The sequence below is a fragment of the Brassica oleracea genome, chromosome C4 (assembly GCF_000695525.1).
Source record: "Brassica oleracea var. oleracea cultivar TO1000 chromosome C4, BOL, whole genome shotgun sequence".
Taxonomy (NCBI): domain Eukaryota; kingdom Viridiplantae; phylum Streptophyta; class Magnoliopsida; order Brassicales; family Brassicaceae; genus Brassica; species Brassica oleracea.
The window spans coordinates 50,935,629-50,953,347 of record NC_027751.1 but is presented as its reverse complement, the minus strand read 5'-3'; the positions used below and the strand labels follow the sequence as shown (position 1 = coordinate 50,953,347).

The 17,719-nt window shown below is 33.8% G+C and overlaps 1 protein-coding gene and 1 pseudogene across 2 annotated transcripts; one reads left to right on the top strand and one right to left on the bottom strand.

Moving 5' to 3' along the window:
* The first annotated feature begins 4,611 nt into the window (after window positions 1–4,611).
* On the top strand, window positions 4,612–6,720 carry LOC106339633. 2 transcript variants are annotated; one of them, XM_013778479.1, is made up of 5 exons: window positions 4,612–5,172; window positions 5,306–5,382; window positions 5,486–5,522; window positions 5,634–5,736; window positions 5,815–6,720. In XM_013778479.1, the coding sequence occupies exons 1-5, from the start codon at window positions 4,839–4,841 to the stop codon at window positions 6,500–6,502; spliced, it is 1,239 nt and encodes a 412-aa protein (XP_013633933.1). In that variant the 5' UTR covers window positions 4,612–4,838; the 3' UTR covers window positions 6,503–6,720. The 2 variants fall into 2 exon arrangements, with proteins under 2 accessions (XP_013633933.1, XP_013633932.1); XM_013778478.1 differs by having other exon boundaries at window positions 5,812–6,720.
* Window positions 6,721–10,558: 3,838 nt separating this feature from the next.
* LOC106339178 lies at window positions 10,559–14,004 on the bottom strand (annotated as a pseudogene).
* Between the last annotated feature and the right edge of the window lie 3,715 nt (window positions 14,005–17,719).

Genomic DNA, 17,719 nt, shown 5'->3' with positions numbered 1-17,719 from the left:
TTCTTACCAATTTGGAAACTACATTGATATTTTTATCCACAAGTGAATTTTTTTTTAATCAACTAATTGATTGAAAAGAGAAACGCAGTGGGCTTTGACTCAGAGACAGAGAGATGGGCTTTGGGTTTTTGATTAAATCTAGATTTTGTTCTACCCAAATAATACATAGAAAATATGAGTTTTTTTTTTTTTTTTTTTTTTTTTTTTTTTTTGTCACTGGGCGCTCTCTGGAATCCCGGAGGAGTCGAATCCGTGTGCCTTGGGATCCAGTTCACTCTAGTGTTTTACCACTAGGCTATGAGTTTAATATCTATTTTTTATGACCAGTAACTGAAAGAAAATTTTGCAGTCGCTAAAATAAAAATGCATCTAATTAAATTCGTCTCGAGAAACAAAATATTAGGGCTGGGCAAATAAACCGAACCCGAAAACCCGAACTGAATCCGATCCGATAAAAATGAATCTGAACCGATCCGAACCCGGCATAAATACCGAATGGATCTTGTTTTTTGGTATTTTGGGTTATGGGTATTATCCGAACCGAACCCGAACCTAAATGGATACCCGATAGAACCCAAAACATTCAAAATTTCCAAAAAGAACTTGTACCAAATATGATTTCAATTTCCAATATGTATTCAAAATAAATTGAACATCTAAAATAAATATCTATTATATGAAGATTGATGTTTGAAGGTGGCGGTTGAAGGTTGAATTTTTTAGATTTTGGTTTTGTTTTCATTGAATAATGTTTTTCATTTCATGAGAACTTGGTTTTCGTTTTATGCTATTATTTACTTGGTTTTCTTTCGATCAATAACTATGTTTACCTTTTACTTGATTTTGAATAATCACATTTGATGTTCCTTTCTTTTTTTTGAACTGATTTTATTTATGTTTTGGTTACAAAATAAGTACAAATAAAGTATTTTAAAACCGAAGAACCGATTTTACGTACTTTTTGGTTACAAAGTAGATATAAATCAGGTACATTTAAACCGAAGAACTGATTAGGACCCGAACCCGAAAGTACATCGGGTTGTACCGGTTCTTTGAAGATTTACTAACCCCGAACCGAACCCAATAGAATCCGAACAGGTCCCGAACCGAATTTTCATATAATCCGAACGGGGCTGATTTTGATAAACCCGAAAAACCGAAACCCGATTGGACTAAACTGAAACCCGATCGGGACCCCGAATGCCCAGACCTACAAAATATATTGTCATTTTATTTATTAGCTAGGCGCTAGTCAGGCGGTCGGATTGGACCTAGCACCTAAAGAGAAAATCAGGTATTAATCGGAAATTATGTGGGGCAGAATTTTTAGACTATTTACTATGTTATAAAACATATTAATCTTTAATTGTGTATAACATTAATACATTTTCATGTTTAAAATTGTATAAAACACACAAATAGAATATATAAACTTAATATAGTGTAATTTTCATCAAAATTATGAATATAAATGATATTTATAAAATTTTAGATCAAATAAATAAATAAAAATATTATTAAAAATAATAAAAAATAATAAAAAAATAGATTAGGCGGCCGCCTATGCGGCTAGGCGGCCATTTAGGCGGTCTAGGCGGAGAAAATCGGATATCTGGTTTTTTTACCGATTTGGCATAAATCGGGACGGAAAAGTAACGCGTAACGTCCATGCGGTCGTCTAGGCGGCTAGGCGGCCTATTTTTAGAAGAAGGATTATGACTCATGAGTACAAAAATAACATACCCATTTTAACTTAACTATATATTCGGTGAATTTTGAAAGTTGGCCCAGAACAAAATAAAAGTATTTATGAAATAAAATTTTGCGCTCCATTTGCCGATTGGAGATATTAAGTTAAATAATCCCAAATTGATTTTAAATTGTATACGCAGCTAATACATATGAAGTGAAATTCCCATTTTCATAATTCGACAAGCAACCTACATTCCACGAAAATGCCTTTTCCCGAGAAGAGGTCCTAACTTTATTCGTTTCTATAATTATAAATAAAAAATCAAAACGACTTTTGTCCTCATGGTAATATAATAATTTCAGACCAAAAAACGATATAATAATGACGAATAAATATAATATGCAATTGTGGTTTCAATGCCTAAACTATTGGGCCATACTGATTGATTACTTAGCTGCAGTTGCTATTTCATGCAAACCCATGCATAATACGTACAAATCCCATATGTTATTATATTCATCTCCTCCAACTTATTCTTTCCCATTAAAATATTTTTTGGTTCACACATCGTTTAATTTAAAATATATGTATTGATACACATTATTGAAGTATTTATATGACATTACTGGAATTTTCTTCGGTCTAGACTTCTAGTGTGTACTATAGTTTCTACAATCTCAGAAGATCTTTAGTCCAAACTCTACATGATTCAAAAGATTTTAGGTTCCGAAACTTAGTTGTCTACAAATAATTTATCATAGGGTCCGAAAATTGAAAAGGTTGAGAGATTCCATATATAAAACACAAAACACGACGACTTTGATCAACGCTATATGTATCGAGGAGAATGGATTAGTGTATTGGTCAACATTCAACGGCTTATAAGTCTTTTTTTCTAAGTTATAACTTTATATTATAGCCGTAATTGATATTATTAGCATTTGGTATTTGTTGGGTCGTTTAATTGCTCATGGGTTGCCTGAGGATGGATGTAGCTAGGATTGCATAGGGTAGATATGAAGAACGTTATTCATACGTAAATAATTATATGTCGAGCCTATAATACCTAAATAGGACAATTTTAATTCTTACTAAGAATTAATAATTACGACGAAAGATACGATTACGATTACGGCTGGACATTGGGCTTCTAAGAAAAAAGATTTTGAAAAATGAAAGAAATGCCATATACCTAATTTATTTGACCGATGACTTCTGTATTATATCTGGTCACCATTCATGAAATTTGACACGGTACTTGCATGTCGTTTACACGAAAAGTTCTTCTGATTTCGTTAGAGAATATATATACAATTGAGTATAATATATTACAATTTCATACTATTTTATTATACAAATGATCTGAGAATACCTAACTGCACATATTTATACATCATTTTAACGTTTGGTTTATTTCTTCATTTCTTGATTATGGAACGAGACCAGTATTCGTAGTTAACTATTTTTGTATAAAATAATTGTTACAAAGAAAAAAGAAATGTCAAATGTAATAAAAACAAAAAAACGTATTCTATATATTTTACTTAAAAATATAAATCAAGTAAAATTTAAATTAATTGAAGATTCGAGTTCTTAAGCTTAACGTTCATTTTTCTTAATGTTTATATGAAATCTATACTTTCGTTGGATACTATTTAGACATCTATAGTTTTGTATTTATTATTTACTAGGAACTCACCCCTGAATGCTAAACTAAATCAATTGGCTGCTTGTGTGTCTACGTACATAATTGCTCGTTTAAATCTAAAGTTCAATTCTGTGATACGGGAGAATTCATGTGATTTATCAGCTTAAACTGTGATGTTCAATATTCTAATAAAATAAAAATAAACTTATTTGGGTTACATATGGAAAAGAGAGATGTACATTTTGCATGTATAGAGACAGAGATGCATGCATGTGTAGATAATTATAGATAATATGAAATAGTAAGAGTTGTGGAGATGGAGACAAATCCGTGATTGTCGTTGGTGACAGAAACAAGTAGCAATATTTTCTTCTCGTGTCTCTCAGTGAAGACAGCCCAGCCGAGCACCTTTTAACTTCTGTCTGATTCCTCTCTCTCTTTCCTATCTCTCTCTCACACACACAAAGAACTTATGCTTTTGGGTTTCTTCTTTTTCTGCTTCACAGCTTTGGCTTTGAAGTCACGAGCCCATCCCCCTAACCATCCCCTTTTATTTATTTCTTTGCTTTTTAGTCAATTTAATTTATGAGTTGTAACGATATTATATGGAAGAAATTTCATTTATCTAACTAATGTGTATGCCTCATCAATGTTTCCTTCTTCCTATATTGCAAAAGCTAGTTCGACTGGGACAAAAATATTAAATCATATGAAAGCATATGTAACTCAATTCATTGGCAACTGGTTTTTAAACAAAAAATTATAAACCCTAGATTTGCGTCGCTAAATGGTATTACGAACAGGTTGGTCTCTATTTTACCCCGGATTAAAATAGATCTCTATTTTAGGAAAAAGATTTTAATGTTTACCACGGAAATGAAAACAGTGTGAATATTTAAAGAAATTATATCTACTCAGTTTCTTTTCACTTCCCTGTCACGAGATTTGAAATTGAAGGAACTGACTTAATAATTATTGTTTGTAAATTAAACACATCGGGGGTGGTATAGTTATTTCTTTAATAGTTTCGAGTTTAAATTATTATCTGTAAATTTTGATTTTAAAATATTATTTTATGACTGAAGTGGCACAGTTAATGTTTAATAGAAGTTAAAGGACCCTTTTTGTCATGAGGTGTAAAACTAGATCTATCTTTCCCTAAGATGTATAAAAATATAGAAAACCATTATTGTGAAGAAAAACTATATGTTAAAATAGAATTTAGAATATCCGTTGTCATCATATACATATATTTCCATACATACGTAGAGTTGGAGAGAGAGACGCCAGAGGGAAAAAAATGGAATGATGGATACAAGAGCATCCAAAAAGTCATACACATAGACCTTCAAAAGTCTTCACCTTAAATTTCTAACACATATATGTGTTAGTGTGTGACCTTTGATTGAACTTTGTCCACAAAACCCCAAGGTAGACCAAAAAGGTTCAAACCCCAAAACAAGCAACACAAAAGCAGCCAAAGAGCTAGAGACCAAGATGACACCAAGCAGCCAAAGTTCTGAAAACTCCAAAACTTGTCCATCTAACAACTTCAAAGCAACCACCACGAAGGAAGACGACGACAAAGATGAAGAAGAGGAAGAAGAAGAAGAGGAGGATGAAGAAGAGAGATCAGCAGATCAGAGCCCATCTAGCAATAGCTATGTGGAAGAGAGTGGGAGTCAACATCATCATAATAATAATGATCAGATCAAGAAAAAAGGTGGATCTGTGAGGCCATACAACCGCTCAAAGACTCCAAGGCTGCGATGGACACCTGAGCTCCATCTCTGCTTTCTTCAAGCTGTGGAGAGATTGGGTGGACCAGATAGTTGAGTTTCAGTTCTATATTTGAATCAATATTTAAGATCATTGCATATTTATATATATGAAAGATCTACAGTTTTAAGGGTTTCTTGTTGATATTTATTTCATTTTTTCTTTGAATGATTTTGGTGGAGCAGGAGCAACACCGAAGCTTGTTCTTCAGTTGATGAACGTCAAGGGGCTAAGTATTGCCCATGTCAAGAGCCATCTTCAGGTTTGCAAACATATACACATATATTTTATATCTATATACATCATCTAGAATTCCATCTAAAACTGCATATTTCCACCTTTATTTTTATTTTATTTTTACGTAGATGTACAGAAGCAAGAAGACCGATGACCTAAATCAAGGTAATTTACTTCTTTTAGGTAATGAATTAGGGTTTCTGTGGAATTTGATCGTAAATATTAAAACTGAAATTGGAAAGATGTTGGTTTATTTTCTTCTTATTATTACTTCAGGAGATCAGGGATTTTCTTTTGAACACGGAGCTGGTTACACTTACAACCTTAGCCAACTTCCAATGCTACAAAGTTTTGATCAAGGGCCTTCTACTAGTTTAGGGTATTTACAAAATCTTTGGCTTATAACTTCTATCTACATATATGTTAAAGTTAATGTTTATATAACTTGGTTTAGCAGATACGGTGGCGGTTCGTGGATCGACCATAGACGACAGGTCTACCGTAGCCCTTGGAGAGGCTTAACGGCACGAGACAATACAAGAACAAGACAAACACTGTTTAGCTCACAGCTTGGCGAGAGATTTCTTGGAGTTAGCAATAGTATTCTTGATGATAAGAATAAAACTATTTCGTTTCGAACCAATTCTCGTGAAGCGGCTCATGCCAGCAATGGTATAGGTGAAGCTGTTCCAAGAAGTCATAGTAGTTTTCTTGAAGGTATGAAGACGTTTAACAAATCATGGGGACAGAGCTTCCCCTCCAATCCTAATCCTTCGATGCCATCAAAACGACAAGATCATACTGCTGTGACATTGAACTTTCATCAAAGTGACAATCCTCGAGTGGGAGAAGAAACGGAGAATGACTTGAAGAGGAAAAGATTGTTATTATCTGGTGACTACAATAAGTCGAACCAAGATTTGGATCTATGCTTGTCCCTTAAGGTACCTCCTACACACAACAATCTTGGAGAATGCTTGTTGGAAGAGGGAGAAAAAGAGCATGAAGATAGCAAGCGGTTGTCTCTTTCATTATCTTCATCGAGTTTATCACAGCATGGTCGAGCCATTAGGAAAGAAGATCAAAATGATCATAAAAAGAGAAAGATTTCGGTCTTTGCAAGTCCCCTTGATCTCACTTTATGAATATATACTGCAACATATATATACGTATATTCTAAGTGAGATGTTGAGGTACTTGTTGATGGAAGACGGTTCTTTGTGGTTTATCATTCGTTGCATACTTGTGACAAGACCCATAACTAAGGTAATAATAGAGACATTTTTAAACGTTATTTGTCCTTTTTTCCACATATTTTTTCAAGATGTTATATGCTTGTTAAATATAAATGTTTGTGATCGAATTGTGAGCAGAAATTTTTTTATTCTGAATAGTAGTATCCAAGAAATAGATTAGCGAGTTATACGGTTTTCAGAGTTACAAGACATTGCACGTTGCCTTGGTTGTGTCTTGTTGTGAGACGTTGCAAATGTATGTGTAGTTCCCGTTTTCACTCACTCTCACACAACAAGTATCCTAAGCCAATATTTTGTTCCCTAAGAAGGAGATCATGTGGGGAAATATTTACATCAACGTAAAATCAGTGAGATTATACATGAAATCGTCCATCTCTATTTGCATTAGAGCATGAGCCAAATTTGTCAATGTTACAACCAAAGTAATCACATTAACGTTAAAGTCCATTTCTAATTTGGCATCACTCTTGTAATGATTTCTGACAATACCATGCACTCTTTTAATATTAGAATGAAACCGTTTTTTACAAACTTTGTTTCTTTTTTTTTGGTCAAAATGTGAATTCAAAATGAGATCCAAGATAACCTGGATCTATTGCTGCATACAAACTTTGTTTCTTCTCTCATAAGACTTTCTTTAAGAAAAGTTTGGGGAGAAAGACAAGAAGACAGATGTACTTGACAGAGAGATGTTCTTGATCTCCTCGATAGGCAACAAATTATTTGTAATTCGCATATAATCGTTTTCTTATCATCTCGGGCCTTGAATAAGATTTGGCCATATTGTATTCTATATTTGAGAATATTTACATATTTTTCAGGGAATCAAAACTATGGAAGATTTTTGTTGTTTTGTGTATACCTACATGTGTCTTTGTTGTATAATATTCTTCCTAAGCCTTAATAATTGACCAATATATATTACACATATACTGTTAAGTCAACATATTTGTAACGTTAAAATCATTGGTTAAAGATAGCATAAGAAGATAGTGTTTTGTATGTGAATACTATGTTTGGCATGACCCGTAATTTAACATAGCGTTTTCAAATTACAAAGCTATCTATATATTAACGCGAACAATTTTTAGTGATTGGCGCTTCTAAATATATATTAAAAACGCTATGAATTGGTGAAGCGGGCTAAAAAATTTCAAGTCCCGCGTGACTTACATAAAAAATAGAAAAGTGTTTAAGAACAAAAGAAATTATGTTCTTCTTTTATCTTCTGCTCTTTCATTCTCGCTCTCTAGATTTAGGGTTCTAAACTGACCACCTAACGCAGATACAGAAGAGGGAAGAGAGAAGAGAGAAGAGAAAAGAGAAAAGAGTGAAGAGAGAAGAGATAAGAGATAAGAGAGAAGATTTCAATCTTCGTCGAAGTCCCACGCGAGCTTTTGGTTTCTCCCTTTGGTGAGCTCTGCGCGGTTACATTGGACCAAGAGAAAGCCACCAGAGAAATTCTCCGATCCAGAACCTGAGCCGCTGATTCAAAACTGAAAACCCTAGCCGGTACAGATATGTTACGAGGTAGTAGTCTCTAGTGGCGCTCTTGTGGTGTCTCTTCAAGTATCTCTTATTCCCTATGGATGCTCTGTATCTTCAAAATTGCTTTGATATATCAAAATTTTACATGTCTGTTCGTATAGATTTGAAGATGAAACTGGTTAATGTAGAGAAGAAGACCAGGAAATTCAAAAAGGTAATGAAACCAAATTTAATTTTTTAGGTTTTCAAAATTTGGGGGTTTATCTTTCCGTTTTTAAAACGATATTGATCTTCTTGTGTTGTCTTTGTGTTGTTGCTATTGAATCTGTTGGGAAGCATATTCCAATGGCCTTCGTGGAGAAAGTTAAAGAGGATTAATTCCATGGTGGTGGAAAGGCTACCACTGTACACCCAACAGCTTGAACAAAGAGTTTGGATACTTTTGGCTCTCTACCATCAATCTCAGGAGTCATATATCCATGTCAATCTCAGAATTCTACACTTAAAATGTCTACTTTGATGGTTTTATTTCTTGATATCCTACTGTTTACTCGCAGGTATGTACATGAAAATAAGCTTCTTCATCTTCTTTAGAACTTTATTGCAGAAAACTAAATCTTGTTTAGTCATTCATTGAAATATTTGGTACTTTTTGGATACTTTTGGCTCTCTACCATCAATCTCAGGAGTCATATATCCATGTCAATCTCAGAATTCTACACTTAAAATGTCTACTTTGATGGTTTTATTTCTTGATTCTTATTGTTTTCTTGAAGCAAACCAGGGGAAGAAAGGCCTGGAGGAAGCTGTTCCTGGATCTTAGTGACTCTGAATGCTGAGAAGGTAGTAAATCTTTTGACTGCACGTGCCTATATTTCCATAATTTCTAGATGTTCATGAATCATGATTGTCGTCACATTATAGTTGACATGTATGTTTTTCCTTAGCTAATTCTTTTCTTTCTTTTTTTGGGTTTGCTGTAACAACCAAGACGTGGCTGCTTTGAGATTTGCGAGGAACACGGTGAAATCATTTTCAGTCTTTTGGTATGGTTCCTTCTCATACTTCAAAATACATGTCAATTGAGAACACTTGTGTTAATGGCTTGTTTCATTTGTGTTAAATTTTCTTGACTTGTTCCTACTAATTCTCACAGCACAATTTGTTTGATGATACACTACACAACTGGAACCACAGCTCCACCAACAGCCACACTGCCACAGCAAGAAGCAGATGATGGAGTGATGTGGAGGAGATCACACGAGTTGTCATGATTATGGCTCTTCTTGTTTAGATTCTTATGCTTCTTTTTTTCCTTCCTTGTTTGAGCTCTAATTGTTTATGCTTTGTGTTGATTGAATAATAAGGAGGACAGATGAGACAGAGAGAATACATATGCGGTTGATGAATTTTGTGATGTTGCAGGAATTGATGAAGCAGTTGACAAACTTCAAGATGTATCTTTTGGCCAAATTACTAAGTTCAAATTCTAGTTTTTGCTTTCATATTGTGTGTTTGTGTATTTTGTTAGGTGGTGTTTTCTATTTGAATTGGGATGTACTACTTGGTGAAGCTCGGAGGCGATGTGGATGAGTTCGGTAAAGCTCGGAGGCGTGGAGGTTCAATCACCGAAGACACGTGATGGAATCACCACTAATGGTAAATCTTAACATCACAGCATATAGTTACAGAGATCATAATGCTTTGGAAAGTCTTAATTGCTTTGTTCTTTATCTAAACCAGAAAATGGTGATCATGATTACGTGGAGTATAACAACTCTTCCACAATGAGTCCCTGTCAGGATCACTCTCCATGGCTCTCTGCTTAACATCATTTTCCCTTTATAAGTCTGGTGCGAGAAGCTTGACGACAGAGGAGACAAGACGTTGTGCTGTGGAGATGCGAGTTGTAGTGTGGTGCGGCACTAGGAGATAGAACTTTAAGTTCAGATATTTTAGTTGTAGCTTTAACTTTTTCAAAAATTTGGTTTAGTTTGATTTTAGTTTAATATACTAGTCATATAACCCATTTTAATATACAAATTTTTTAAATATTTTTAATGGTATTTTTTTTTAATTTTTATTAAAGCTATAACAACATTTATTCTATGTTATCATAAGTATTACAATTGCATAACTAATAAACGCTATTGAAATAATACATTAAAATAGCACACAAAAAGACGCTATCTAAAGTGTCCGAGAAAAGATTGCGGGGAAAAATACAACGTTCGCCATAACGCTGTGCTATCTTTCAATAGTGTTTTCCTCATGCTATATATGAGACGTTTTCTTATAGTGATTTTTGCCTTTGGTGTTAGTGTTTTTTCTCATAGAATTTTATAATAATTTTTCAAAATTATATAATTGATTTTAGAGTTTACAATGGTTACATTATCCATATCGATTTTCAGAGTCAAAATGCATTTGCGGCATAGCCATAATATTTCACCAAAATAAAGGTTATATTGTCAGTTAGACATATAGCTGGATAAGAATAATGTGGAGACGGTGTTTGATGATGTCCATTTAATTACAACAGTAAACCCGCAAATGAGAAAAATAAATTAATTAAAGAAGAGGAAACAACTTTTTAAAGGCGTAAGTAGCTATGACAGAGTAAGCCTTCTGTGATGGATGCACAGAATCAAAGAACATGTACTTTGAAACATCCTCGCAAGTCCGAGACAATGGCTTGCATAGAGGTCCTGCCTCAAGCAGCCCCGTCCCGCAACATCCTACCAATGTTTCTTCCAGTCCTACATTAATTATACCAAAATAACCAAATTGGAAAAAAAAATCACACAACTACTACCAAAATTTGTGTATAATAAAACATAGATTAGATACATATCTGTTTCAAAAAAAAAAAAAAAAAAAAAAAAGTTACCATAGCTATGAGGATGTTTGATCATGTCTATTAATGGAGTGTAGATGTCAAGGTAAAGAATTTTGGAGCCTGAAAGCCTCTGACTTAGACGGAAGTTTAGCTTCTGTAGCTTTTGATTATATAGCTGAGAATCAGCGTTTTGATTTTCCGTGCAGATCCGATGATGAGGATGCGAGGGACACTTTGGATTTATGGTCTAAGACTTGGGTTTAGGGTATATGATTTAGGTTTATAGTGTATCTTTTGGGTTTAAGGTATATAATTTGGGTTTAGGGTATAGGGTTTGGGTTTAAGGGTTTGAATTTGGATTTAGAATTTAGGATATAGGGTTTAGAATTTAAGATTTAGGATTTAGAGTTTTGCTGGAAGTGTTAACGTCGTTAAAATTAGCGTTTTTATTTTTTGTAGCTATTTTTTATTTAAATTAATGTTTTTTAATTAATAATTTATGTGTCGCTTTTATTGGTTTTAAAATGTGAGTGAATTTAAAGGTTCACCATAAGTTTTGTCTTAAAAATAAACGTTCAAACGAAAGAGGGAAATACTGAAACGGACAACACTATTTAGGATTTAGCGGTACATAATGAATACTATAATATATACTGGAAACTTTCCATTATTAAATACTTGTCCAAAAATAAGAATAATAAAAAGTGTATATGATTGTTGGATTAGAAGAATATGTGGAGCCGTATCTATATTGTTAGAAGAGAAGTACTCATTTGAAAATGTTCTTACTTCATTAATTAAATTTCCTATTTTTTTTTTGTCATTTTCAGTTGTATTTATGAAATATCTTAAAAAGAATAAAACTGCCTAATTTATTATTTGTCTTTTCAGTTACATTAATAAAATATGCTTAAATGAATTTAAACTTCCTATTTTATTATTTGTCTTTTTCATTTACCTTAACGAAATATCCTTAAATAAATTTGGACATAATGTCATTTAATCAACAAAAAAAACTCATGAGTTATCCATACGTGCATAATTTTAATAATGGAGATTTTAAAAACGTGCATCATTAAAATGTTACCTAAAACATACAATACTAATATATAACATGCATCAATAAAACTAGAATTTGACTCACACAATTGTACGGATATTATTTTCAGTTGATTAAATTAAAAAATATTTATTTATTCAAAAAAAAAATTAAGAATGGCTATGTTTTTAAAAATTATATGGTATTATTTGCTCATAACTCATTTGTCATTTGCTAAATTGTTAGAAATAAAATTTTAGCATAATATAACTCAGTTGTCATTTGCTAAATTTATGGTTTTTATTTATATTTTTTATTATTTAATTATAATATTTTCATTTTATATTTGAAAGATAAATAAATTTTCTTTCAAACAATTTTTTTGTAAATGTATTTTTTTAAAAATAATCAATTTAAATTGTTATTATCATTGAATATAATTATTTTTGACATAATTTGAGTTTTCGTTTACATCAAAACTTATCATTTAGGATAATTTTAATTTAAAATTTAGTTTTCATATTTTTCAAAAAAATTCTAAAAATATTTTTTTAATATTTTGTTATAATTTTTTTAAAAAATATTGAGTTGCATTTCAAATAAAAAGGTAAAGATATTAAAAATATTCTAATTAAAATATGCAAAATTTAATATATTTTTAAGGAAATGGTCAAAATAAAAAAAAATTACACATAAAAAAATCATGATTTTTGTTAACTGGACGGATCATTATTTATACGATATCGCAAACGAAAGAAAAACTTATGTTTTTACAATTATCTAATTAACTATGTATACTCATTTTTTTATATTTTTTATATGAAATCACACATTCGTAAAAAAATAGATAGTTTAAGATGCAAAAAAAAAATATTTACTTAATGAATATAATATGAATGAATTTTACAAATACATCATTTAATAAAATAAATAATTAAAAACTGAAAATTCATATCCGCGCTGGCGCGCGGATCAGGATCTAGTGGGTATTAAAACTCTTAACCCCTGAAACCATCTCTAATGATTTTCTATTTTTTATTTTAAAATAGAGTAATTCTATAGTAAAATTAAATTATATTCTAATAATACTCTATTTTAAAGTGAAACATAGAGTAATGAATAAAAAATAAACAATTTACTCTATATATAGAGTAAACTTATTTTTATTTCTATTATAGACTGAAAAATAGAATAATTTTGTAGCATTTTTATTTTAAACTATATTTTAAAATGGAAAATAGAATGAAATTGGATATGTTTAAGTAGTTTAATGTATTGGGAACCATGCGACTAGGACATTTCTTTTTCTTTTTTAATAATATGCATAATTGTATATAGATTAGTTTATGTGGTTATTTACTTATTTTCCTATGATAATTAGTCTATAATCTAAAAAAAATTAAAACTTAAAAGTTGAACGCAGCTAAACCTGGATAAACGCTTCGATTTTGCTGAGTATAATCTTGATAATCCGAAACAGAGATAAACCTCCCAAGAACATGATCATAAACATTATAGATCATATCATTAGTCCCCGCACTAATCACAAACAAAGCATTCTTAATCACCCGATTAGTTTCAGAATCTCCAACCAAGCTCTTCATCTTACGTACCGCCTCCTCAAAGTAACTCCATTGCTTGTCCATGGTCAAAGTCAACGACATCATTGCAGTCCCGTCATCTAAACCACCTTCTGTCGAGGCAAAGCTAACGCCGGTCAAAAGGTCAACGGGTTTGACTGAAGGGTTGAGGTAAGCTGGTAAAGTGGGTTTGAGACCTATATAGAGAGGAGGCTATGAAGTCGGTGGCGAGTTTTCCATCTGAGAATCTTCCGGTGGAGAGTTTAGCCGGGAAAGATCTGCCGTAAGGTGGATGGTTGCTTTGAAAAAGAGTGGGGATGTAGTTGTTGTTGCCGGAATCCACCGTGGAGTCGCCGAAGGCGTAAAGAGCCGTTATGGGTGGGGATGGTGATGCATTGATAGGGTTTAGAAGTTGGAGAAGAAGAGTGAAGAATGTGAGTAGGATTGGTTAGTGTGGAATATGTGATGAAAAAGAGAACCACATTGTCCAATTTGTTAGAATTGCGAATATATATATATATATTTATCACATGGGTCCATATAGGGCTGGGCAAAAAACCTGGATCCGAACTACCGAACCGAACCCGATCCGAAAAAGTAGTACCGAACCGGAACCAAAATTGATTAAATATCCGAACGGATTCAAAATTTTGGTATCTAAAGAACCGAAACCGAACCCGATCTGATTTGAAGTATCTTGGGTACCTGAATGTAACCGAAATAGATCTATATACATAAATATATTACTTAGTTTTAGATTTAATATATATTAGAAACATTCAAAATATATAAGATACTTTTAAGTTGTCTAAAATATTTGAATATATATATATATATAGTTAAAAATAAATATCTAAAATAGCTAAAATATATTCAAAACACCAAAATACTTGAAATATCTATTGATTTTCTATCTAAATATTCAAATCAAACCAATTTATATGTTAATTTAGGTATTTTGACATATATTATACAAATTTATACGTAATATATTGTTTTGTTTTATACATTTTGGAAAATTTTAAGCATATAATGAATATTAAAATTTTAAAAATAATTTAAATGGGCTATCCGAACCCGAACCGAATCCGCAAAGATCCGAACCGAACCCGAACCAAAATTTAGAATTACCCGAATGGGGCTGAAATCTTTAAACCCGAAAACCCGAAATCCGAATAGATCTGAACGAACCCGAATGAGTACCCGAACGCCCACCCCTAGGTCCATAAACGGTATGAAGTTGAATAATATTTTTCCCTAGCAATAAATATTTCATTCTCTAATCTACTGGACGATCTATTACACTCTTCAAATACATTGCTTAACAAAAGCGGTTATTTTCAAAGTGGAAAGGAATAAATAATTGGAACAAAAAGCTTCAGAAAAGTAGAATAGTCAATGTTTTCTCTGTATATGTGTACCTTTGTTGTTGTGAAATATGTCGATCAACAAAGTTTTCTCTGTATATCTAAATGTTTCACCACTCGATTTAGATAGTTTTAACTAATTTGTGGTTTAATTGTTGAATGATTCTTCAATTTTTACACATGCTGGTGCTGGTTGAGGATCTCTACCCATCACATCTAATTGCAGTTCACAAAACTTTATGTTAGTTGTATTTCAAGTTATACGTAGTTTATTGATTTCTTGCATATTTCCATTGTCTTATCCATTCACTCATGTGCATTTTGATCATATAGACTAGGATTTAGCCACGTATAGGTTGCATTTTGCATACATGAGTCTTTATCAGGTGTTGGAGTACCACATGGAGTTCTTGGAGGCATTTGGGTTCATTTGGAGCTCAAAAGAAGTGTTTAAAGCGATCAACGGATGAGTAGCGCACCAGAGCGACCTCACCAGAGCGACGCCGTGAAGTCGCTGTGACACACATTCCGGAGCGACCTGGCCAGAGCGACATGGAGAGGTCGCTCGCGTTTCTATCGTGAGACACCCCTCTCAGAGCGACGCTCCGAGGGCGCTCGCGTTTCCATGGCGAGACGACACAAAACGAAGCCCGGAGCGACCTCTCAGAGCGACCCACTGAGGTAGCTCCCGAAGGCCGGAGCGACTTGTCGGAGCGATATGCTGAGGTCGCTCCGCGTCTATTTGCCTGTCGAACTCATGTTTTCTAAGGGATTTTTGGTCATTTCATTATGCACGTTTTGCACTTCCAAAAAAAAAGTTAAGTACTTTTGTAAGCCATTGGAGGCAGAGGATCTCTTTACTGGAGAACAACTAGTAAAACTTCTTTTGATTCAGATTTCATTGCTTTCATCTTGTGTTCTTGTTGATTTCTTATCTATTTCTCTACATGATTAATCTGAGTAATCACCTTTTTGAATTCATGGGTTAGGGAGATTAAGGGTGATTAGGTTAGTTCTAGGATGTTTTAGTGTAGATCATTCTTGTTCCTTGCTAGTAGAGTATTCCTAATGCATCTTCTGAGTTGGCCACTCAAAAGTTGATCAATAGGCATTTCTCACCCGAAAGGTGTTTGATGAAATGCCTGAGACAACTCTCCTAGGCTTTTAGTATACTTTGCCAAAGACATTTGTTGTTAAAGATGCTAAGATAGCTAATAGACTTGTTAGTAATGATTGTTTTCATATTATTCAACCAAAGACATTTGATGTTTGAGATATGTTAGCAAATGAGCATTCATCTAGACATAGAGCTTGCTTAGAATTGTGTCTAGGCTTAAGGTTGATAGTTTGATTGATCATTTGCCATCCTTAGTTCGATACTTGATCACCCAAGGTCTAATCCCTATGCCCATGAGTTCTCTTTTCCCTTAGTCAAGAAAGTATCATTCTGTAATTGCTTTCTAGTATTAGTAGTTGTTTAAAACCCATCTAAATCATTGGTTGCACTTAGATTAAGTGAGTACTTGTATTCTCGGTGTTTTGATATCCCTCAGAACTGGTTCGACAATCACTATACTACAACATTTGTCTTAGGAGCCTTGAAAACTCCTAACATCAAATTGGCGCCGTTGCCAAATTCTGAGTAGATTTAAACATTGAGATTTAGTCACTTGCTTGAGACTAAGTCATTTTTATTTTGTTTTGTTACTGATTCTTCTTCTTCACTTACCTTTCACTTTCAGGTGCCTTTAACTTTCAGGTGTATGAACTTGAGGAGCAGGGGTCCATCAAACCTAGTTCCAAGAGTTGCAGATATCAGAGCTTTAGAGAGAGAGTGTGCTAAAGCGAGAAGAGAAGAAGAGCAACATGCTCACTTGCAGAGATTGGATATTGATTTGGCAGATCAACGGCAAGGGCCAGAACACCCACAGAGCTCGACCCATTGGTACTTATGACCGGCCCAACATTCTTGGTCATAGACTAGGAATCCGAGCACCGGCTGTGGTAGCCAACAACTTTGAGGTCAAGTCAGGACTCCTCAACGTGATCGAGAACAATAAGTATCATGGCTTTCCTGTAGAGGACCCTTTTGATCACTTGGACAAGTTTGACACCTACTGCAGATTGTCAAAAACCAATGGAGTGTCCGAAGACGCCTTCAAGCCCAAGCTATTCCCTTTCTCTTTGGGGGATAAGGCACACCAGTGGGAGAAGACTGTACCGAGTGAATCCATCACTACTTGGGATGAGTGCAAGAGAGCATTCTTGGAGAAATTCTTCTCATCCTCAAGAACTGCTAAGCTGAGAAATGAGATCTCCAGTTTCCAACAGAAGAACTTGGAAGGATTCAGTGAAGCCTGGGAGAGATTCAAAGGCTATCAAACCAAATGCCCACATCATGGTTTCTCTAAGGAGAGCTTGCTCAGTACCTTCTATAGAGGTGCCCTTCCTAAGTACAAAGCCAAATTGGATACAGCTAGCAATGGGTTCTTCTTAGGAAGAACTGAAGATGATGCAGAAGAGCTGGTTGACAACATGGTGAAGAGTGATGCAGTCTACAGTGCAGATCACGACAGAGGCAGTCGGAGTGATGAAAAGCAGACGAGGAAAGAGATCAATGCTTTGGAAGACAAGATCGACCTACTCATTGCTGAAAAAGCCACCCAAGAGCAGCTGAAGTTTGTTGGTAACTCCAAGCAGGAAGATCCACCTGTTGTCCATGAGGTTGAAGGTTTGGAAGGTCAGGAAGAGCTGTGTTTCATCAACAACAATGGTAGCTGGTACAAAAAAGAG